The 21,697-nt window shown below is 48.2% G+C and overlaps 5 protein-coding genes across 5 annotated transcripts; 1 reads left to right on the forward strand and 4 right to left on the reverse strand.

Annotated features, from left to right (window-relative positions):
• Positions 1 to 684: 684 nt before the first annotated feature.
• LOC128948839 (scale keratin-like) lies at positions 685 to 1,509 on the reverse strand. Its single transcript, XM_054293599.1, has 2 exons — positions 1,145 to 1,509; positions 685 to 1,018 (listed from the first exon to the last, which is right to left on the reverse strand). The coding sequence occupies exons 1-2, from the start codon at positions 1,507 to 1,509 to the stop codon at positions 685 to 687; spliced, it is 699 nt and encodes a 232-aa protein (XP_054149574.1).
• Positions 1,510 to 4,555: 3,046 nt separating this feature from the next.
• LOC128948840 (scale keratin-like) lies at positions 4,556 to 5,404 on the forward strand. Its single transcript, XM_054293600.1, has one exon. It carries the CDS (start codon positions 4,556 to 4,558, stop codon positions 5,402 to 5,404), a length of 849 nt encoding a protein of 282 aa, XP_054149575.1.
• Positions 5,405 to 7,023: 1,619 nt separating this feature from the next.
• On the reverse strand, positions 7,024 to 7,356 carry LOC128948850 (feather beta keratin-like). The gene has a single exon (XM_054293610.1). The coding sequence runs from the start codon at positions 7,354 to 7,356 to the stop codon at positions 7,024 to 7,026; it is 333 nt and encodes a 110-aa protein (XP_054149585.1).
• A 5,312-nt stretch (positions 7,357 to 12,668) lies between these two features.
• LOC128948807 (feather beta keratin-like) lies at positions 12,669 to 13,171 on the reverse strand. Its single transcript, XM_054293583.1, has 2 exons — positions 13,155 to 13,171; positions 12,669 to 13,032 (listed from the first exon to the last, which is right to left on the reverse strand). The coding sequence occupies exon 2, from the start codon at positions 13,029 to 13,031 to the stop codon at positions 12,669 to 12,671; it is 363 nt and encodes a 120-aa protein (XP_054149558.1). The 5' UTR covers position 13,032; positions 13,155 to 13,171.
• Positions 13,172 to 18,864: 5,693 nt separating this feature from the next.
• On the reverse strand, positions 18,865 to 19,230 carry LOC128948809 (feather beta keratin-like). Its single transcript, XM_054293584.1, has one exon. It carries the CDS (start codon positions 19,228 to 19,230, stop codon positions 18,865 to 18,867), a length of 366 nt encoding a protein of 121 aa, XP_054149559.1.
• Positions 19,231 to 21,697: the final 2,467 nt, after the last annotated feature.

Consider the following 21,697-nt stretch of genomic DNA (forward strand, 5'->3'; position numbering starts at 1 on the left):
GCTGCCTCAGCCCAGCATGGAGAAGCTGAGCTCTGCACAAGCTGCCCTGGCCTCCTGCAGCCCGTGACACCTGGTCTGCCTCCGGCCTGCCCACCCTCCCTCTCCCTGCCTCTCCTGCCATTCTTGGCTCAATAAAATTTTCCTGCATTCAATTTCTGTTTCTTTGCCTCCTTTTCCCAAATGACAAAGACCCAAGTTCCTTGGCCAAGTGAGAAACCCCAGGCATCTCCTCCCAGCACAAGAGGGAATGTCCCCCCAGAGGAAAACAAGTACAAATGAAAACCAGAGAGGCTTTTGTGCAACGCCAACAGCGATTTAATGTCAGAGAGAAGAGCAACAACCGAGGGCAGGGAATCCAGAAGGTCTCAGGGGCAGCCCGGGATGCAGAACTTGGGCTCTGGGAGCCAGGACCTGGTCAGGACCAGGATAAGCCAGGGATGGAGGGGTCTGGGCACAGAGAGGGGATGGAGGGCTCAGGGAATACCGAAGGGATGGAGGGCTCCAGGAATACCAAGGTAATGAAGGGCTCAGGGCAAAAAGAGGGGATGGAGGACTCAGGGCACACCCAGGATTTCTGGGCACACTCAGCTGCCACTGCCAGCACCTCCTGCCCGGTGTCCCCATGGCCCGGACCGGGCTCCAGGGCTGGCATTGCCTCTGGAGGCTGGCACTGCCAGGGGGGCTTTAGAAAACCCCACAGCTCCCACGGCGGGACCTGCCCCATCTCTGGGAGCCAGGCAGGGAATAGCCCAGGCCCCGCGAGGAGAAGCCGGAGCTGTAGGACCTCCCGCAATTGCCAAAGGAGCCCCCATAGCCGCCAAGGGTGCCCCCATGGCCGCCAAGGGTGCCCCCATAGCCCCCAAGGGAGCCTCCATAGCCCCCAAAGGAGCCCCCATAGCCCCCAAAGGAGCCCCCATAGCCGGTGTCACCTCCATAACCCAGGGAACGGCCGTAGCCAAGGGAGCCCCCATAGCCCAGGGAGCCCCCATAGCCCTGGGAGCCCCCATAGCCCCCACAGCTTCCCAGGCCAAAGGAGCCCCCATAGCCCCGGGAGCCCCCATATCCAAGGGAGCCCCCATAGCCTGAGAAACCCCCATAGCTCCCATAGCCCCCATAGCCCAGGGAGCTCCCATAACCTCCAGACCCAAAGGAGCCCCCATAGCCCAGGGAACCCCCATAACCTCCAGACCCAAAGGAGCCCCCATAGCCAGAGGAGCCCCCCAAGGCCAGGGGACCCCCATAACCCCCAGAACCTCCCAGCCCAAAGGAGCCCCCGTAGCCCTGGGAACTGCGGGAACTGAAGGAACGCCCCGGCAAGGCTGGGCCCGACGATCCCACAACGCTCTCCTGGGGGAAGGTGCTGAGGACAGGGCCTGGGATGGTCACCACCACCGGCGGGGGCAGGATCAGGGCTCTGGAGTCAGGGCACTGCTGCACACATGGCTCGTTGGAGCTCTCGGCGATGGGCTGGGGGCAGCTGATGCCGCAGGACTCGTTGGAGTAGGACATCCTTCTCTGCTGGGAGGCTGCAACGCACAGCAGGAAAAAGATTTCAGATCCAGGAATTTCCACCTGATTCTGTCTGTGCTTTGCCATGGAAAATGTGGGAGCCCAGAGTTTGTTGCTTTCCAAATCTGACCCTTATCTGACCACAAAAATCAAATTCTGGTTGCTGTCAAGTTCCCTGAGATGTCACACACAGATGAAAACATCTGGTGTCATCTCTGATGGTACTTCTTACACTGTGACAAATCTGGTTTTATCTCTTTATAAATTTATTAAATCCAACTAAGTCTAGCAATTTATCTATAGGAAGTTAAGAAGTGTCAGATACAAAGCAGCAATTTCTGTAATTTCATGTCCTTTCCCAAGTAGCCTTCAGCTTCCAAACCAGAACATTTACCCTTATATTCCCACAAAGTGAGAATGATCACTCAGATATTTTTAAATTTTACGGCCACGCATTGTACCTAAAATGCCTGGAAATGGTTATTCCAAGTGGCATGGTGAAAATTCACATTTTATTCTATGACAGCCTTCTCAGACCCACAATTGTTAAATCTACCAATCCATAACATCAAAGAATTGGATGAGGAAAAAGAAGGATAGAGAAGGATAGAGGAGCTCAAATCCGACTTACCCTGTTCACCAAGGCGAATAACTCAGGAGAAGTGGATGGAGAGGCTCAGAGTGGTGGCAGCTTTTATACATTTCCCAAAGTGCTTACAGGGACAAAACGCCCTCCGTGCCTCCGGTCCCACATAGAACAACCCTCACATGGAGGGATTTAATTCTGCTGGCTTTGCACTGCCACTCCCCACGCGCAAAAAACGGGCGTGAGGCCATGTCAGGACAGACTTGAGGGCATCGAGCTGGTGAATGATGAGGTAATAATCCCCATCACGAGAGCTGGCTTTGGGTTCGATGAGTTCAGATTAATTAACTTCGTCTTTTGAAATTCAAGTGAATCTCGTGAAAATCCACGGGAGCTGCACAAAAAGAGGGAGACGGGTCTCAAAAGTGAAGAAAATATTAATTATCTCCAAATGCTTTAGAAACGTGAGGGGGTTTTATCCGTGTTTGCAGCTCAAATGCCATTAATCACTCAACAATTCCAAGCTGGGCTCCATTGCTCCATTCCCTGCTGGTTTTGGAATGTCATGGAGGCAGTGACACTTGAGGAATGTTCCAGATCCTTCCAGGACCATGAGGGGCTTAGTGAACGCCCACAGGAAATTCATATTTGGTGTGTTAGACACAAACAAGAAAATGTCAGCGCCCAAAAGGGGGGCAGGAGCGTCAGGTCAGAGACATGTGAGATGAGGACTCTGTCACGAGGCACAATTTCATGGACAAAATATTTACAGGTGAGACTCCAAGAGTTGAGATTTTAGAACATCAGTTTGAAACCCCTTTTGTGCAGAACATTGATAGTTAAGCCTGAAAACTCTGATAATTTGCAGTCAGGCTTTAATTTCTCCCCTAAAATTTAAGATATTTCAGCGAAATGCTGCCTCTTAAATTAAAGAGGAAGTTGCACTGGATATGGCAGATGATGTACTTGTCACAGTCATCCCAAACATGTTAACAGGTAATAAAATAAAGAATTTGAGCTCAGGAATGAAAATTAAATCATTGCCAGCACTGAAATTATTAATCAAATGCTGATTAAGGAATCAAGAGGAGTGACATTGATTGATATTTTTAAATAATGTTGTTTCATAACAAGGGAGCTGCTAACTCAGAACAAATCCTCATAACTCCCAGCCTCCATGTAATAGGATAATAACAGAAATTGCAAGCACGGACTGTTAACGAGTATTTGTGAGGCAGCTTAAAGTCATTATCCTCCAGTACCTCTCATTATTATCGGCAAATCCTGATGACACTTCACAAACAGAGCTATTTTACAATTTAGAGGTAATTTATTGCTTCTCTTTTGCAATGTCATAAAATTAGAAAACAATTGCAAGAGGAAAGAAAAGAAATAACTGCAGGATGTCCCAGACTCATCATAATAAAATATATTTTTTATTTTATTACTGCAATATATTGTTATTTTATTACTACTTTATTAATTTTTTTTTCCTGTAGTGGTCAGTACTTCAGGGTTGGGAGGAAAGAAAATTAAGATTTTTAATGTATTTCAAATTGAACTTCTGGAAGTTGAGATTTCAAATGAAATCATGAAATATTTGGAATTAGCTTAAAGCCAAGGCCTCTTCTGACTGTACTAATTTCGATCTCTTTGGGGACAATTTTTGTAAATCCCTACTCAGCTACAAGGAGAATTCATGTCATCTCAGAGCCGCAACTTTAGGTCCACTTGGGTGACCTTCACCTGGTGAAGGTGGCACCACAAACAGCTCCATACCATGGTTAACGTGGCCATTAAAATGTCCCAATTAACAGGACATTAAAATTGGACTCAAGCAGGACTGCTTTAATCAATGACTCCATGGCCACCCCTCAGCCCCAAGTTCCCCAAATCCCCTCGCATTGCCCTCCGAGGGAGCTGATTGCCATCAGCGGTTGTGTCACAGCCACGCGAGTTTGGGAGGGACATTGCTGAGGTGACAGAATGGAAGCGCCCACTGTGGCGTTGGTTTTGTAATAAACAAGGATGGGAGGCTCAGGGGGTGGCTTTGAGGAGGATATAAAAGCTCACATCACCCAGAGCCTTTCATCCACTGCTCCTGTTCCCAACCCTACAGCGAACAAGGTAAGTGGCGGCACTGATCCCCATAAAATCTGAATTACTACATAAAGCCTATGAGCCTCTTTTCCTCTTCCTCTTGGCTTCTTTCTTGCTGGTCTTACACCTTTGACTGAATCTTTGCCACAGGTTGCTATAAGTTTGTTTAATTTATCCAGCACACAATTTCTCTTGCAAGGATGATCATGGTGAGACGAAGACTAATACAATAATGAGATTACTTTGAATTTACCTGTTTCCCTCTGATATTTCACACACAGAGTTTAATTCTGATTCTTCTCAGCCAGTTTAGCTTTAAAGTCCTTTCTGTTGTGCGTTGCAGCCTCCCAGCAGAGAAGGATGTCCTACTCCAACGAGTCCTGCGGCATCAGCTGCCCCCAGCCCATCGCCGAGAGCTCCAACGAGCCATGTGTGCAGCAGTGCCCTGACTCCAGAGCCCTGATCCTGCCCCCGCCGGTGGTGGTGACCATCCCAGGCCCTGTCCTCAGCACCTTCCCCCAGGAGAGCGTTGTGGGATCGTCGGGCCCAGCCTTGCCGGGGCGTTCCTTCAGTTCCCGCAGCTCCCAGGGCTACGGGGGCTCCTTTGGGCTGGGAGGTTCTGGGGGTTCTGGGGGCCCCCTGGCCTTGGGGGGCTCCTCTGGCTATGGGGGCTCCTTTGGGTCTGGAGGTTATGGGGGCTCCCTGGGCTATGGGGGCTCCTTTGGGTCTGGAGGTTATGGGAGCTCCCTGGGCTATGGGGGCTCCTTTGGGCCTGGAGGTTATGGGGGCTCCTTTGGGTCTGGAGGTTATGGGAGCTCCCAGGGCTATGGGGGCTATGGGGGCTCCCAGGGCTATGGGGGTTTCTCAGGCTATGGGGGCTCCCTCGGGGGCTATGGGGGCTCCCGAGGCTATGGGGGCTCCTTTGGCCTGGGAAGCTGTGGGGGCTATGGGGGCTCCCTGGGCTATGGGGGCTCCCTTGGCTACGGCCGTTCCCTGGGTTATGGGGGTGACACTGGCTATGGGAGCTCCTTTGGGGGCTATGGAGGCTCCCTTGGGGGCTATGGGGGCTCCTTTGGGGGCTATGGGGGCTCCTTTGGCAATTGCGGGAGGTCCTACAGCTCCGGCTTCTCCTCGCGGGGCCTGGGCTATTCCCTGCCTGGCTCCCAGAGATGGAGCAGGTCCCGCCGTGGGAGCTGTGGGGTTTTCTAAAGCCCCCCTGGCAGTGCCAGCCTCCAGAGGCAATGCCAGCCCTGGAGCCCGGCCCGGGCCATGGGGACACCGGGCAGGAGGCGCTGGCAGTGGCAGCTGAGTGTGCCAAGCAGTTCTGGGTGTGCTCTCAGCTCTCCATCCCTTCTCTCTGCTCTGAGCCCTCCATCCCCTCGGGATTCCCTCAGCCCTCCATCCCCTCGGGATTCCCTGATCCCTCCGTCCCTTAGGGATACCCTGAGCCCTCCATCCCCTCTCTGTGCCTGGACTCCTCCATCCCTGGCTTATCCTGGTCCTGAGCTGGTCCCTGCTCCCAGAACTGGAATTCTGCATCTCCTGCTGCCCCTGGGATTGCTTGTGTTCCCCGCCCTCGGTTGTTGCTCTTCTCTCTGACATTAAACCGCTGTTGGTGTTGCACAAAAGCCTCTCTGGTTTTTATTTGTCATTTATTTTTTCCTCCGGGAGCAGAACTCCCCAGCGTGATGAGGTTTCCTTATCACAGGATCTGCCCTGCTCCCCGCGTTTGAAATGTGGAATGGGAGTTTAATTGGGGTACTTAATGCGATATTGAGGAATGTTTGTTTAGCAATTTGCCCGTCATTAACTTCCCCGAGGTTCTGAGTAATTGTTCTTGCTCTGAGGATTCCTGGTGACACCCCAGGCCCCTCAATCACCACATCTCTTAGCAAACAATCAAGACATAATTGCAGCGTTTCTAACCTAGCAGGACGACAAGGGAAGGACGAGACCTAAGTTTTCATTCTGTCTATTGAGTTTTGAAAGTTCTGCCTGGGTTTGTTGAGCCTGAGGAAGAGGAGATCCGGGGTGATCTCATTTCACCTTCCAGTGTCTCAAAGAGCCAAAAAGATATACGGGGAGAAATTATTTCCAAAGGCCTGGAGGGACAGGACAAGGGGAAATGGGTTAGAATTTGTGGAGAGGAGTTTTAGACAGGATGTTGAGAATAAATTAAATAAAGTTTTGTCCGTAAAGCTGATTTAGCTTTCCCACCTCTTTTCCCCCATTTGTTGCTAGCCAGAACAATATTTCATATTGTTCTTCCAGAAATGAGATAAAGGGAAAATGTTCCCCCTCCAAAAAAAAAAAAAAAGGATATTACTCATTGTTTATATTTCTCTAACTCCTCAGTGATTAGCGTGGTGTAACTTAAATGCAGATCTGCTTGGTACTCACAATTTATGCACGGGCAAATTTCTGCCAGAGTAGGCTCCAAAGAGGAAGAGAGAGAAGGAACATTGCAAACCACAAATTGTGATGCGCCATCTATTTAATGAGCAAGAAGTGGAATTTAAAAAAATACAGCAAAAGAAAGCAGAAGGGTTGAATACAGAAGGGTTGAATAAGGGATTAAAATTCATCACCCATTTCCAGGCAGTGCTTTACAGCTGGACACCCAGCGACAATCGAGTGACATTTTTCACCTCCCTGATTGCACAGAAAGGCATCAAATGGGGAAAGCCAAGCTCCTGCAGCGCCGGGAGCTCGGGGCAAAGCTGCGGGGGTCAGCAAGCGGGGGGGCACGGGCTCAGTCCTGCATCCGATCGCGCTTTCCTGCATCCGATCGCGTTTCCATCTCCTGCTCATCCCTTCCCGCGGCTCCCTCAGGGCCCGCAGCGGTTGGAGCGCCGGTAGGACCTCCCATAGAGCCCCCCCAAACCCGAGTACCCCAAACTGCCAAGTCCCGAGGAGCTGCCCGAGTTGATGGGCACTCCTCCGGCGCTCAGAGCATCCCCGACGGCCGCGGATGCCGAGGATCCCACGGCGGTGTTCTGGGGGAAGGAGCTGAGGATGGGTCCGGGCAGGGTGACCACCACAGGAGAGGGTTGGATCACGTAGGTGGAGTCCTGGCATTGCCGGACGCAGGGCTCGTTGCAGCTGTTGGCCAGTGGTGTGGGGCCGCAGGAGTTTGGGGCGCAGAGGTCGTAGCAGGACATGGCTGCGGGGTGAGAGTCTGGAAGGCAGCGAGTTCTGGAATGCAAGGAACGAGGTGCAATTAGCAGCGTAATTAAGCTGTTGTGGTGATGGAGAGCGCGAGGAGGGCGTGGGGAGTGGAAGGAAGGGTTGGTCTGGGGTTGAAAGGGGATTTCAGTGAAGCTCAGAGCTCTCCACACCGCAAAGGGCAGCTCCATTTCCTCCTGAGCGACTCTGCTCTCCTTTCCCTCCTGCAGCCCTGAAATAAGCGGGGAGGTGAGGGAGCAGGCAGTCAGGAAAGCAAGGACAAACTGCGCCCCCAAACAGAGAGAAAAATAAAAAATAAAAAAAAAAATATAAAATAAAAAAAACTAAAACAAAACAAAACAAAAACAAAAACAAAAACAAAAACAAAAAACAAAAACAAAAACAAAACCAAAACTAAACAAAAAAAAATTCCTCATTAAGTAAAAATGAGGAGCAGAAATTTCACCGTGAGGCCTTGGCACAGGTAGCTCTGAGCAAGGGAGTTCAGGGAATCTCCGTCTGGACACATTCAGACACTCGTGCCCAGGAGTTTCCCTCTCCAGAGTCGTTCCAAACCCTCCTGGAGGCTTTCCTGTGCCACCTGCCCCAGGAGATCTCCAGAGGTCCCTTCCAACCGCGAATATTTTGTGATTCCATCCCGAGAGCCAAAAGTTCTGCACAGATTCCCCACGTCCGCTCCCAGGTGTGAGCAGCGTTCAGGCAGAGCTCGGAACTTCTTGGGATGGAAAGATTTGGGTGGCGCAAATGAAAAAATCCGGGGTCAGCACAGGAGCGACCTCCACCCTTCACAGAATGTCCCTCCCTGGAGAAAAAGATGCTTCGAGGTCTCCCCATCAATTTTAAAGAGCGCAAACCTCGAAAAATAAAACACAAAGACAGCAACAATCCAAAGAAAATGGGAAGCAGATCAGACTTACCCTTTCCTCCAAGGAGAAGAAGGCCAGGAGTGGTTGTAGCTCCTCAGACAGGGCTGGTTTTATACCCTGGCCCAGAGAGCCCGAGGACCTGGGACACAAATTGTGCGTGTAGCTCATTAGCAGCCAATTGCTAACGATTCCTCATATGCAAAGTACCCCTGGCTGGGGATTTACTTTTCCTCTCTGTTTGTGTTTCTTGCCTGGATTTCGTTTCCTCCCTGTAATGCATGCATTCCTCCGGTGAGGTTTCTTTTATCCTCAAATCTTACGAGCCCGGTTAATTCCTGATCAGAGGCTGATTCATCTGGGTTACTCAGGAAATTGTTTTGCATCCCAAGGAACCATGACACGGATGAATGAAACCGTCGGGAAAGGTGCCGTGACCTTCCCTGTGAAATCTCTTGCATGGAGGGCACAAGTTTTTGGCACACCTCGTTCTGAGAAGGGCAGAAATTCCTATTTCTGCCTCAGTGTTTCACCAAATTCCTCTCAAACAGAGGGAGATACACAAAAATAAAGGAAATGAAATCATTAGAAAGCATTTAGAGCTGATTAAACTTCCCCTCTCTCAAAGGTACTGAGAAATGGATTATTTGAGGGAACAGATTTTATTTTCTTGACTCAGCAGAAAGCATGAAAGAGGAGCAACATCTGATCTATTCCTTTATTATTAAACCACCACGCTCCCATGATGGAACCTGAGACACAATTTGGGAACTGAGTGTCCAAGTCCTTCATCTCAGGAGTCTCCAGGTTGGGTTTTCTCCCTACATTAAACCAGGACAGCGATTGAGGTCATCTGGAGGATGCCTGGGAATTTGGGGCTGCTCAAAGCCTTGCCCAAGCTCATCTTTGGGGTCATCAAAGACACCAAAGCCTTTTACATCTGCCACTAAATTATTACTTTCCCCTGCTGGGCTTCGCACCATTATGCAAAATTGTTCCCCAAATGAGTAGCAGTTATTTAGAGACGTTTGTAATGTTCCTGTTCCTTTTTTCCTTCTTTGAAAGGCAATTCTGGCTTTCACTTTGCACGTCTCACAGATCACCTCAGCGTGCAGCAATTCCAGTTCCTTTTCAAAGGCAATTTCCAGATTAAAAAGTAATCGCAGACAATGCCGGAGCAGACTGGAGGGCAGGGCCGAGCATTCCAAGCTCTCGTGGTGTTTAATCTCCGAGGCAGAGACAGGCAAATCAGCCCCGAACTGGGAGTATCTGCCCCAACATCTCCTGGGAAATAAACGCTGGTTGGAGACTTCTGAAGAGCAGAAGTCTTCAAAGTTCCCCAAACATTTCCCTGGACCACTCAGACATGCAAATGGGGGACGATCAGCAAATGGGCAGGGAAGGACTCTTTGAACATGACCAGGGGTTCAAAGGGGTGGCCAAGATTCCTGATGGATTCCACAAAACTTCCCCACCAGCTCCAATCCTTCCACCTTGAAGGATTGGAAGTCCTTGAAATACAAATAAGAATTTGCATCAACTCAGTCGCTGGATGTCCCCAGTTTGGAATGACCCAAAATGATGACACCATGGATGGAAACTCTCCTGTCCCTCAAGATTGACCAGACTTTCCCAAAGTTCTTGCTGCATGCACAGAAATGTTAAAAAAATTGGTTGTCCAGAGAAGCTGTGGCTGCCCCATCCCTGGAAGTGTCCAAGGCCAGGTTGGACAGGGCTTGGAAAACCCTGGGATAGTGGAAGGTGTCCCTGCCCATAGTTTAGATTATTTTTAAGGCCCCTTCCCACCCAAACCATTCCATGATTCCCTGACTTGCCTTTATAACAATAATTATCTATCGATTCCAAGAGCAGCTTGTGGTTTGAAATCCAACTCATCCAAAGCTACAGAGAAGATAAAAAGAGCCCAAATTCCACTTCTGAAGGTGATCCTAAGTCCAGCTTGTCTGGATGGCTCCATCTTCTCCTCCCAGGAGCCGAGAGCTTTTGGGATGTTGCTCCTGGGAAGATTACAAGGAGCAGCGATCTGAAATCTCCTGGACACTTATCTCGGCTGGAATTGCACACTCAGGACTCCAATTAAAACCTGCTACCACACCAGGGGCTGCTCCCAGGTGTGTGTCCAAAATGCCAGAAGTCCTAAACAAATGGGATTTTGACTCACCCCCACTTTGGGAGGTGGAGTTGGCACGATGGAGGCGGCAATATTTAATGGATGCAAAGCAGGGAGATGAAAGCGGCCTCACGAGTCGTGGATTTCATCCGCGGCCAGGAAAAACCATCATGAGCATAAACAGTAAACAAACCAATTTCCCTGCTGGGAACCCGGCCAAATGCAAAGCAAACCCACAGCTCCTGCGGGGACTGGGTAATAAAAGGTGCAGGAATGTCTGGGATCCTCCAGGCAGATCCAGAAAGCCATAAAAGCTCTGGAGAGCCTTCCTGCCTCTTCCCTTTCTCCCCATAAACCCAGGAGATGCTGCAGCTCTGGCCTCAGCTCTGCAGAATTTGGTGCTGAAAGGAATTTTTGCTGACAAAAATTATTTCTGAAAAAATATGGGCATTTTCTATTTCTGTGGGACCAAGATCTTCAGGAGAAATACTTCCCTGTGGAAAACATTCTAACAGGATATTCCCACTCCTTTTCTGCAGCAGTGAATAAATCACTTTCTAAGTGACTACAAACCCACCTAGATTTCCCTTTTTCCCTCAGAATTGTGCTATACTGGTTGCCACACCAGGTTTTAACCCAAAAGGCGATTTGGGACAGGAATGAAGGGGGAACTGGTGCTTGAGGGTCATATTTTATTCTGATGTGATTTCTGAATGTTTGGAGGAAGTATCCCAACTTCGATGGGAGTTTTTTTGCAATCTGGGAAGGGATTTGGTTCAATTAATGAGAAGGGAGTTGCAAGGGTAAGGAAATTAATTTTGTTATGAGAAATATCCACCTGAACCTGTCCAAGCCACCTTCTCAGCAATGTCTCAGTCACAGCCCTTTGGAGCCATTGGACTTTTTGGAATTCATCACCTTTGATCAGGGAATAGCTTCAGATGAGATGGCAAAAAATATTAAATTAAACATTTCATCCAGACCAAGCTCGTCCTGTAATAGAACATCAAACTGCCAGCTTTCCACTGTCTTCTGGTGTTTATTAAGAAAACCTCCTCTTTAAAATTATTAATTCTTTCATTTACCTCCTTTAATTTCATTCCACTAATGACTGCAGTCGGCTGAAGCTCATCAGCATCTTTAATTACAGCTCAGCCTCATTCTGGACAAGCAGACAAAGACTCCAAGCGAGACTTTTCAGAGATATCAGAAATTTTAAGGGGTGACAGGATGTTGAGTCACCCAGAGCCCTCAGGGGAAGCTTTCCAAACCTTCTTCCTTCAGGGTGTCTAAACCGCACCTTCGTCCCAATCCAGGAGGAGCAAAGCCACGCCTGACAAAGCTCAGCTTTGTATTAAAACACCCTAAGAGAGGGTTGGAACTAAAAATTCTTTAAATTTTAGTCCTTTAATCTCGCTGTCCCAGACTTGCTTCCCAACCCAGCAAATTCCAAAGGGAGAAACACTCCCCATCCTTCTGCGCCTCCCCTTCCAGACTCACCAGGGGCTGAGCTCAACTGCCAGGAGATGCTGCACCCCAAAAAAGGATGCCCCAATTGCTGCTTCTCTCCCTCAACAATTCCCTTAGGAATCTCAGCTGAGAGCCCTTCTTTTAAAACACTTTTCCAGTTTAAAATTCTTTAAAAATTCCCTGTTTATGTTCCAGCAGGAGGCACCCATTGCAAGGTCCCTTTCTGCCTTGGATAAGGGGTCTCAGGCTGGGTTTTAAAAGTTTTCCACCACCAGAATCTGACTCATTCTCCTTTGAAATTATTTGCGTGGTGTTTTCTGGAAGTGGGGACTCCCAAAGGCACTGGAAAAGGGGCTGGGAGAGCAAAGAAGGCCAGGCAGACTCGGAGGGTGATGCAGCACGAATTTAATGGGTTGAGGAAGGGAAGGAAGCAACGAAAAAGTCAGGAATACATTTCCATGGTTCAGTAAGGACAGAACCCACTCAGACACACTCAGTGAGTGGAAATCTTCCCTCTTCATCAACGAACGACCTGTGCTAATCCAGCCATGCACAACAATTGCCAACAATTAATATTTTGCCTATTATCAAATACAAAAAATAAACAAAACAAAAAAGCAGGACAAGATATTTGATCAGAAACACGAAGTAAAGCACAACAAAAGACAAGCAAAGGCCTAGTTTGGGGACATGCCAAACTCCCACACCTCCTTTAACTCCAGGCTGGGGGCATCTCGCGTGGCATCCAAAAACCGTGGCCGTGAGCTCAGTCCTGCTCCAGGGACAGGTCGGGGTTCAGCATTCCTGGTCTTTTCCTCCCTCCTTAGCAGGGCCCGTAGAAGCCGCTGCGGGAGGCATTGTAGCGCCGGTAGGGCCGGCTGTAGCCACTGCCCAGCCCAGGGTAGCCAAAACCCCCAAAGCCCCCAAAACCCAAGGAGCTGCCCCCCGAGTTGATGGGGACTCCCCCGGCGCTCAGAGCGCTCCCAACGGCCGCGGACGCCGAGGATCCCACGGTGGTGTTCTGGGGGAAGGAGCTGAGGATGGGCCCGGGCAGGGTGACCACCACGGGGGACGGCTGGATGACCACGGTGGAATCCTGGCACTGCCGGACACAGGGCTCGTTGCAGCTGTTGGCCAGCGGGGTGGGACCGCAGGAGGTTGGAGCACAGAGGTCGTAGCAGGACATGGCTGTGGCCAGAGGGAATTCTGGAATACAGGAGCTGAGTTACACCCACGTTTATCAGCAGCTTTCCAGGGGTTCTTTCAGGGTTGGGAATTGGGAAGGAAATTGGATTTTTAATGCTGTTGGTTTTCTGGCCTTAGGTGAATTCTCTTCTTGGGCTGCGGTCACGCAACTGAAGAGGCCCAAGAATTCACTGCTGATATTAAAGTGCAGCTTCACAACCTTAAAACTGCCTTGGATCCCCAAACTGAATCAATAACCCTTTTATAAATAACCCATTTAATAAATAACCCATAGCCATTTAGCTAACGTGGCTAATTAATGATTTTTATAACTCGCCACCAACACAAAACTCCCTCTCTGGTATAAAACCCATTTGTCCCTCTGAGAAGAAACTGCAGCAAGAGGAGTGAGGGAAAAGCTACAAAATCAAGGCTGTAGAAAGAGAATAAATAGGTTCAAACTCACCTTGCTCGCGAAGGCAAAGGAGGGAAGAGAAGTGGCTGGGAGAGCCAGGAGTTGCGCAGCTTTTTATACTGAGTTTTGAGTTGCCCAACGACTTGGGCCACTCTTTGTGCAAGAAGTGATTTATGGGCCACGACTGATTACAGGGTTTTTTGCCTCAGTATTTGTGTTTTTTACTGCTTCGCTTCCTTATCTTGTGGTTTGTCTATCTGACCACAGGGTGCTTTCATCTTAAAATATTCCAGGCCGGGTTCATTCCTGGGAAGACTGCAGGGATTAATTCAGCGGGATTTATTCAGCCTTCCAACCCCTTTGGGATCTGCTTGGTGCCATTAAAGGAGATTAGGCCTCATTTGCATAATGCAGCACCCTCCTCTGCAAGGTAAATCCTGGATGAATTCACGGAGAAGTGCAGGTTTTGGAAGGCAAGCCACGAGTGTTTCCAGCTGCTTTCCACAGGATCCATGAGGTTGGAGAAGACCTCCAGGACCATCGAATCCGAGGTGTTCCCAACCCCAGCCTGGTCACCAGCCCAAGGTCTGCTCACTCCTTGGACACCTCAGGGTGTGGAGAGGCTCTCTGAGAATGGAAGAAGGAATTTTTCCATGGAAAAAGGAATTTTTTCATGGAAGAGGCTGCCCAGGGAGGTTTGGAGTCCCCATCCCTGGAAGTGTCCCAGGAATGAGGGGACATCAAGGGATCAATCACAGGTTGGGATTGGTGATCCCAGAGCTCTTTTCCAACCCCAAATCCATGAGCAGACCTGGATGCAGGGATTAACCCTGAGGTTCTCGCTCTGCTGGCACATCCACTCCTGAGACATGCAAATCACATTTAAATTAGGGCTGTCTCTGTGGGGATCCCCTGGGAACAGAAACTTGTTTGGCTTGGGCAGAGCTTCCTGAGGACTTCAAAGTTTATCAGCAGCTTTATTGGAGTGCCACCATGCAAATGTCCCATCCTGGGCATATTTCAGATCCCTGACCTAGATCTGAATTCTTGTATTTTATTTAATAAGATGTTACAAAGATTTGGGGGTGCAGGGCAGCAATTGGGCTGTGAAATTGATGCCATTGTTTCTATCTGCAGGTATTACAGCTGCTTTATTTTAAATCAAAAAGGAAAAGTTCAAGGTTCGGCTCAAGCCATCTCATATTTCAGGAGGATTCTCAAAAAAATTCCTTGTCTGTTTTTACCTGAGCATTCCTCACTATTTCCCAATATTTTAATGAATTAGCAGCTATTTAAAAATATTTCCTATTATTCTTAATATTTCTAGAAGTTAGTTGACGAATTAACTTGCATAACGTCATCCACAGTTTCTTTTCATATTTTAAAAAATTTTCTTCATTCTTTTTATTCCTCCTTCATCCAAGCTTTGCTTGGAAAACATAAAGCACGTTTCAAATCCAGCTGTGAATTTAAAAACAGATCTGGCAAGATTTCAAATTTCTTTGGAGACTTCCTTGTGAGCAATTACAATAAATATTGTTGCAACTAAAGCCTTTATTTTATTGTACTCTCAGAACGACTTAATGGCCTGATTTTGAAATGAATTAAAGTGAGCAAATTAAGAGTTCACAGATTTTTGTCATCAAGGCCAGACCTAAATATTCAGATTATAATTAAGACCTTTTGCATAATGTGAGAACATCCTCTTGAGACACCTGTGAGTGACTGAACGTCTGAAAAAAGAGATCTTTAATCAAAATGGAACTGGGAGGTTACTCACAGTCATCCCTGGGTAAAGTCTCCGGGCGCAGAGGTGACCCCAAAATCCATGGAGAAGCAGAGGGAATTTCCCTGGCAAGAGAGGCATCTGCAATTCGTTTTGAATTGTAATTAATTAGCTCATTATGAAGAATCAGTTCCTCAAAGGCTTGAAGCCTCTTGTAATATTCTTGCAGCTCCTGAGTTTCCTCCTGTGCTGTTTTGCTTTTCTCTCAGTAATTCTGGACTGAGCTCATGAGGACTTTGTGGAGCCATTTGAGTTCCCACCATAATCCAGGCCAGTTCCAGAACTGGACACAATTCTAGAGCTGGACACGATTCCAGAACTGGACACAGTTCTAGAACTGGACATGATTCCAGAATTGGACACAATTCCAGAGCTGGACACAGTTCTAGAACTGTGGACACCGTTCCAGAACTGGACATAATTCCAGAATTGGACACGATTCCAGAACTGGACACTATTCCAGAATTGGACACGATTCTGGAGCTGGACACGATTGCAGAGCTGGACACCATTCCAGAACTGGACATGATTCCAAAGCCGGACGGAATTCCAGGTGGAACCTCCCCAGAGTGGAGCAGAGGGGCAGAATCCCCTCCCTGGATTCTTGGGTCTGCCCCGACGTGGATTTGGGACTTTGCCCTTTGGCTTGGCCCAGTCCCACCTCTCCAGCTCATCCAGATCGCTCTGGATTGGGAATTATTTGAAATCCAAGGTGTTCCTGTGGTTTAAGGTGTTTAATTCAGCCCCTCTGGCCACGTCTGCCTGGAATTCAGAGGTTTTGCAACCACCCCCTGTTCCTGGCTGGAATGTGCTGCCCAACCCAGGCAGAAGAAGCTGTGGATGTGTGATCTGAGATGGTTTTTGGGGTAGACAGAGTCTGCGACCTCACCTCTCCTCAAAGAACCCCCCTGAAGGCACAGGGAGATGTGAAATCCTCCATTTTCACACCCAACTGGAGCTCATTTCCTTGTTAATTTTATTCAGATTCTGTCACGAAACAACTTTAAAATCACTCAGGTTTGAGGTTTGCTTTGGCATCTTAGTCTGGGCTAATAAACTTACACAATTTCTGTTATGATTTCTGGTTTTGTCCAAAAATTAATGTCACTCACTCCTGGATGGATCTGCAGAGAATTCATGCAGGGAGCCGGGGTAGTGTGGAATTCCCAGCTGGAATTCTGCTGGGAACAGCAGAAAAGAGCTCCAGAAATTAATTCACACTCGAGGGGAGAAATTATTTACTCACCAGAACCTCTGCAAAACAACACACCCAAAACGGGAGGGTTTTGTTTGTTTTTCAGACCTGTTTTTCGTGAGCTTTCACATGCAAATTTTAATTACATTTCAAATTGGATGAGTGTAATTAGTGCTGCCCAGGGTTCCAGCTCCACCTTCCTCACAGAACAAGGTTTGGTGCCACCCAGGCTGGTGAATTTGGGGTTCTGATCCATCCCCTGGGAGCCAGGATTTGACAGTATTAATTGTGATAAACCCCATGCACAAAGTGGGTTTTTTTCCATCTAAGCCCCCTCTCTGTCGTTCCAGACCCATCCCTCTTGTCCTGTCACTCCCTGCCCTTGCCCAAAGTCCCTCTCCAAGCCACAGCCAACACAAACGCCCACAATCCTTCATTTCTCTACCCAAACATGAATTTTAATATCATTTCCATGCCTGAGCCACCCCCATTCCTGCCCGAAATCCCAGGAAGTTGCCAGGATGTGCAGCAATTTTCACGACAAATTAAACACGAAGCTGGATGTTGGAGATTAATTCAAATTTTGGGGGTTAGAGACTGTGTGATGTCAGGAGAAGCTGCACCCATCTCTTCATCACATTTATCACAGCTCGATTTGTCCCTGCTGGAAATTCCTGCATGGAAAGGATGCAAAAAACTGGGATGGGGAAAACTCAGCAAAAGATAGGAATTAACTCCAAATGAGGAGGCTTTGTACAAAGACTGGGCTTGGACTTCAGAGGAATAAAGGACTTCAAAGTTGCCATTTCTCGCTAATGGCTCAAATATGCAAAGTTTTGGCTCCCCGAGGTTATGGGGGATCTGGGCGCCTGTAACCCCTGGGTAAAAACTTCAATCGAAATTGGTGAGTCAAGAGAACTCAAAGGACTTCACCTAATTCAAGGTAAACACCTTCAAAAACTTTAATTATTTTATTAAACTTTTCTATCACTTATATTTAAAAAAATAAAATTAAGCCAAATCTTCATCTCCTTAAAATCCTTTAACTCCTCCCATTTTCTCCACAAGAAGATTCTCTTCTTTTTTGGAGTCTGTTCTACAGAAAGGTTTTTCTGTGAAAGGAGAAAAGGAGGAAAGGAGAGTCTTTCTCCTCCCTCTCCTCAAACTCTCCACAACCCAACAGCCCAGAATCTTTTTCGATATGTTACAAAATCCATTCCTTGTAGTAGGGATCTTTTCCAAGGAAAATTCGCTTTCTTTTCATGGGTAAAACTGAGAAAACCCAGGAATGCTTCTTCCTCCTCATCCTCCCCTCCAGGCACAGAAACTTCTGCTCTTGGAGGGGAGATCCCATTTTGGGAACGGCCTCATTAACAGCCTGGCAGGAATTCCAGCTCCCTAATTAGCCCTAGAGTTCATCCAAGAGGTTTGGAGCCCTTGGATGGAGAACCAGGACACACCAACCCTGGCTCGTGGAGTTTGGCACTCCTCACACTCAATTAACGCCTTAGGAGTTCCTGGGACAGGTGAGGCACCAAAGACTTGACAAATTGCTGCGTGAATTGAAATTTGTTGTGTTGTGTTGGCTCCAGAGCCCTGGGTGTGATGGAACAAAGGGTTGAAATGAACGCCGGGTCCCAGAGATGAAAGAAGCTCTTTGAGGGAGATTTTTCATCTCATGCCAGGCTGGGACATAAACCATGAGCAGTTTAACTCCTGGGGACAGCTCAACCTGCTGCAGACATTATTTGTGTAACTGGTTTATTGGAATGCCCCAAACTTTCCCAACAGGAGAATTCCTTCCCCTTTTTTCCCCCCATAATGGACTGGTTTAATGCCTTTGGTGGCTGTTGTAAATCTAAATCAGATCCTGGAGGTGCTCGGAGTTCTCCCCACTCTGAGCTGAAGATTCCGCACATTCCCAACCTTCCCAACTCCCCCAGACTATTGCTGATCTACTCAGTGATAAATTTCACCTAAAAAAATGAAACTGAAAAAGTTTCAAATAAGAACAGGAGGGGAGGGAAAAAACCATCAGGAGACTCAGGAGATTATGATAAAAGCATCATTTTATTAATCCCAATGAGAGGATTAAAGCCCTGCAAAGCACCAGAGATCGGTGTGGGGGAAAAGGCTCAGCTCAGGGGGACGTGTTCCCAAGGCAGAGCTCTTCTTCCAGCCCGCCCTGAGAACCACATCCCACCTACAACCTAAATTTAAAACTTTACGCCAAGTAGTACCAAATACACTGAGCAACAGAGCTACAGAGAGGACCAGAAACACCCAGGAGTAAAACAGGAGCAGTGGCCTCATTCCAGGGCCCGATGGACTCCGTTCAGGCGGAGCTGTGGGGATCTGACCCCGCTTTGGACACCGTGAGCTCAGTCCTGCTCCAGGGACAGGTCGGGGTTCAGCATTCCTGGTCTTCTCCTCCCTCCTTAGCAGGGCCCGTAGAAGCTGCTGCGGGAGGCGTTGTAGCGCCGGTAGGGCCGGCTGTAGCCACTGCCCAGCCCAGCAACTGAGCCAAAACCCCCAAAGCCCCCAAAACCCAAGGAGCTGCCCCCGGAGTTGATGGGGACCCCCTCAGCGCTCAGAGCGCTCCCAACGGCCGCGGACGCCGAGGATCCCACGGTGGTGTTCTGGGGGAAGGAGCTGAGGATGGGCCCGGGCAGGGTGACCACCACGGGGGACGGCTGGATGACCACGGTGGAATCCTGGCACTGCCGGACACAGGGCTCATTGCAGCTGTTGGCCAGCGGGGTGGGGCCACAGGACGTGGGGGGACATCGCTCGTAGCAGGACATGGCTGGGGATGAGGTCTGGAATAGAGGAGAACACCTGAGGGCAAGGCAGGAGCTGTGTCATACCTGCATTTCCTCAACTAAATTCATTTACTCATTTTAGTCCAGTTATCAGGACAGAAACTTTCAAAGGATCTGTGTCACACCTGCATTTCCTCAGCTCATCTCATTTACTCATTTTAGTTCAGTTATCGGGACAGCAACTTTCCAAGGAGCCTTTTAGGAACTGAGCCAGGAGCTGAGGAGGAAACCAAACTCTTAAATAGAGACAGAGGCTGAAATGTCCTCTGGGCTGTCAGTGATCCTGGCAAGAACTGGCAGCAGAACAAAAGAAACAAACTGTGTCATTAATTTAATTGTAGGATTTTGATTGCACGTCTGGAGAGACCCAGCTCTGCACACCCAGAGCGTTGGGAGAGCAGCAATTAGGAGGGAAACCCAACCACAAATGTACCTGTGGAGAGAGGTCCACGGGTAGCTGGAAAAATGAAAGGGAGGATTCGTTTCAAGGCTCCAACTTTGCCTACAAAGAGGTACAAATTTCAATGACAAATTTCAGTGTCATTAAGCAGCCTTGAAGAAGAGGTCTTTGGAATTTTTCCCAGGCAACTCATCCATGGATGTGAGAAAAAGCAGGAATTCCATGGGTTCTATCTGCACCACAGCAATAAAACCAAAATTCCCTGATTTCTACGGGGTGCTCAGCTCTGCTCCAGTTTTTCCCCTTCTTTCCCTTCAACCCACAATCCCTGATCCCACTTCCCAACATTCCAGGAGATGTCTTTGCGCTCTGAAACAAAATTTCCACACTTGGTGACCTAGCTGACATTCCAGGATGGAAAAGACCCTCCAAGATATAAAATGCTGCTGAAATACAGCTGAACTCCTGGATTTTCTGTTTTAATAAATAGTTGGAGTTTTAAAGGACCTTTGAAGATCCCAGAGTTCCAACTCCTTGCAGAGTTATTCCACCCATGTAATTCATTAATCTTTATTAGTTCTAATATTTTCTATGTCATTTAACATGTCTGAAATCACACGTTTGTATAAATTTCTATCACCAATTCAAGGATCTCTGTAGCCAAGTTGGGACTCCAGAAATTAAACAATTCCTACATCAAACCACAACTTTTTAAGCAGAAAAAGTCTCATCCCCCCAAAAAAGAATCCAGCAAGCAGCAGAACACTGTGGGGAAAAAAAAACAGATTATGAAAAGGCAAGAACTCAACAAACAGAGACAGAAAAGTGGATTTGAACTAACCTTGCTCACAAAAGAGGAAAGAGAAGTGGTAGGAAGGAATTGGGCTGAGTTGGTTTTTATACCTCAGCCCTTATGGCCTGGGGATCACAGACAGCCTTTGTACCTGGAATTAGTTCCCAACGAGTATGTCCTGAATGTCAAATGTTCCACCTGATTAAATGTTCTTTTCCTCACTGCTTATTTACTTTGTTTTTATTTCCTCCTTATCTTCTGACAGACAGATTCCGTCCCGCAGGTTTCTCTCATCTCGGGAATTAGGGACCAAATTTATTCCAGGGCCACCTTTCAGTCACAACAAAATCCAGACTCCGGCGTATGTTTGACTTTAGTCATAAAGAAAAATACTAAGAATGTCTATAATACATAATTCATCATTCCAAGGCGTTCTTTTATTAAGGGTATGAGTGCAAATCCTTAATAAATTCCTGTCTCCAGCGATGCTCACCAGGCTCTGCCTCCAGCCCGGCGTCAGAACAATCTCAATTCTGGGTTTGGGCAAGGCCCTGCCTCAAGAGCACATCCAGCCCTGAAATCCCACAGAAGGAAGGAATTGTCAGAATTGTGGAATTCAGAGACAAATTACCACTTTATCACATCGATTTCAGATGGTTTTATGGCGCTAAATCTGGGTAACGCAGTTTGAGTCGCAGCTGGAAGAACAAGGGGACATTTAATCCTGATGTATCAGTTCTTTTACAAAGGGGACCTCTAAACCCCTCCTGTTCCCCCTCAGCTCACAAAAACACAGTCAGAATCATGGAATCATGGAATGGTTTGGGTCCCAAGGGACCTCAAAGTTCATCCTGTGCCAATCCGTTTGCAGGGACACCTCCCATGATCCCAGGTTCCTCCAAGCCTCGTCCAACCTATCCTGGGACCCTTCCAGAGGTGGGGAATCCATGGAACCACCTGTGCCAGGGGCTCACCACACCCACAGGGAAGAATTCCTTCCCAAATCCAACCTAAATTTCCCCTCTTTCAGTTTTACCCCTTTTCCCCCTTGTCCTGTCACTCCAGACCCTTTCTTGTTTCTTGTTGGCTCCTTCAGGTCCTGGAAGGCCACAATGAGGTCACCCCAAAGCTTCTCCAAGCTTGGAAAGGTCCTCAGAGGTTTTTTTTTTGAGATGTGAACATTTTAATTGACAATTGTTTGTAAGTGGGTCAGACTGGGAATGGCACACAAAGAGTTTCAGCTCCTCTTGGATTTG

This window comes from Melozone crissalis, unplaced genomic scaffold (assembly GCF_028551555.1).
Source record: "Melozone crissalis strain CALT ecotype California unplaced genomic scaffold, PUWL_Pcris_2 ptg000161l_1, whole genome shotgun sequence".
In the NCBI taxonomy this organism is placed as follows: Eukaryota; Metazoa; Chordata; class Aves; order Passeriformes; family Passerellidae; genus Melozone; species Melozone crissalis.

What these genes read in the sequence shown, in the direction of transcription:
- LOC128948839 (XM_054293599.1), bottom strand. Translation starts at nt 1,509, where the DNA reads ATGTCCTACTCCAACGAGTCCTGCGGCATCAGCTGCCCCCAGCCCATC. An exon ending in GGCTATGGGGGCTCCTTTGG is followed by an intron (nt 1,019 to 1,144) that starts GTCTGGAGGTTA and finishes TGGCCTGGGAAG; the next exon opens with CTGTGGGGGCTATGGGGGCT.
- LOC128948840 (XM_054293600.1), top strand. Translation starts at nt 4,556, where the DNA reads ATGTCCTACTCCAACGAGTCCTGCGGCATCAGCTGCCCCCAGCCCATC.
- LOC128948850 (XM_054293610.1), bottom strand. Translation starts at nt 7,356, where the DNA reads ATGTCCTGCTACGACCTCTGCGCCCCAAACTCCTGCGGCCCCACACCA.
- LOC128948807 (XM_054293583.1), bottom strand. Translation starts at nt 13,031, where the DNA reads ATGTCCTGCTACGACCTCTGTGCTCCAACCTCCTGCGGTCCCACCCCG.
- LOC128948809 (XM_054293584.1), bottom strand. Translation starts at nt 19,230, where the DNA reads ATGTCCTGCTACGAGCGATGTCCCCCCACGTCCTGTGGCCCCACCCCG.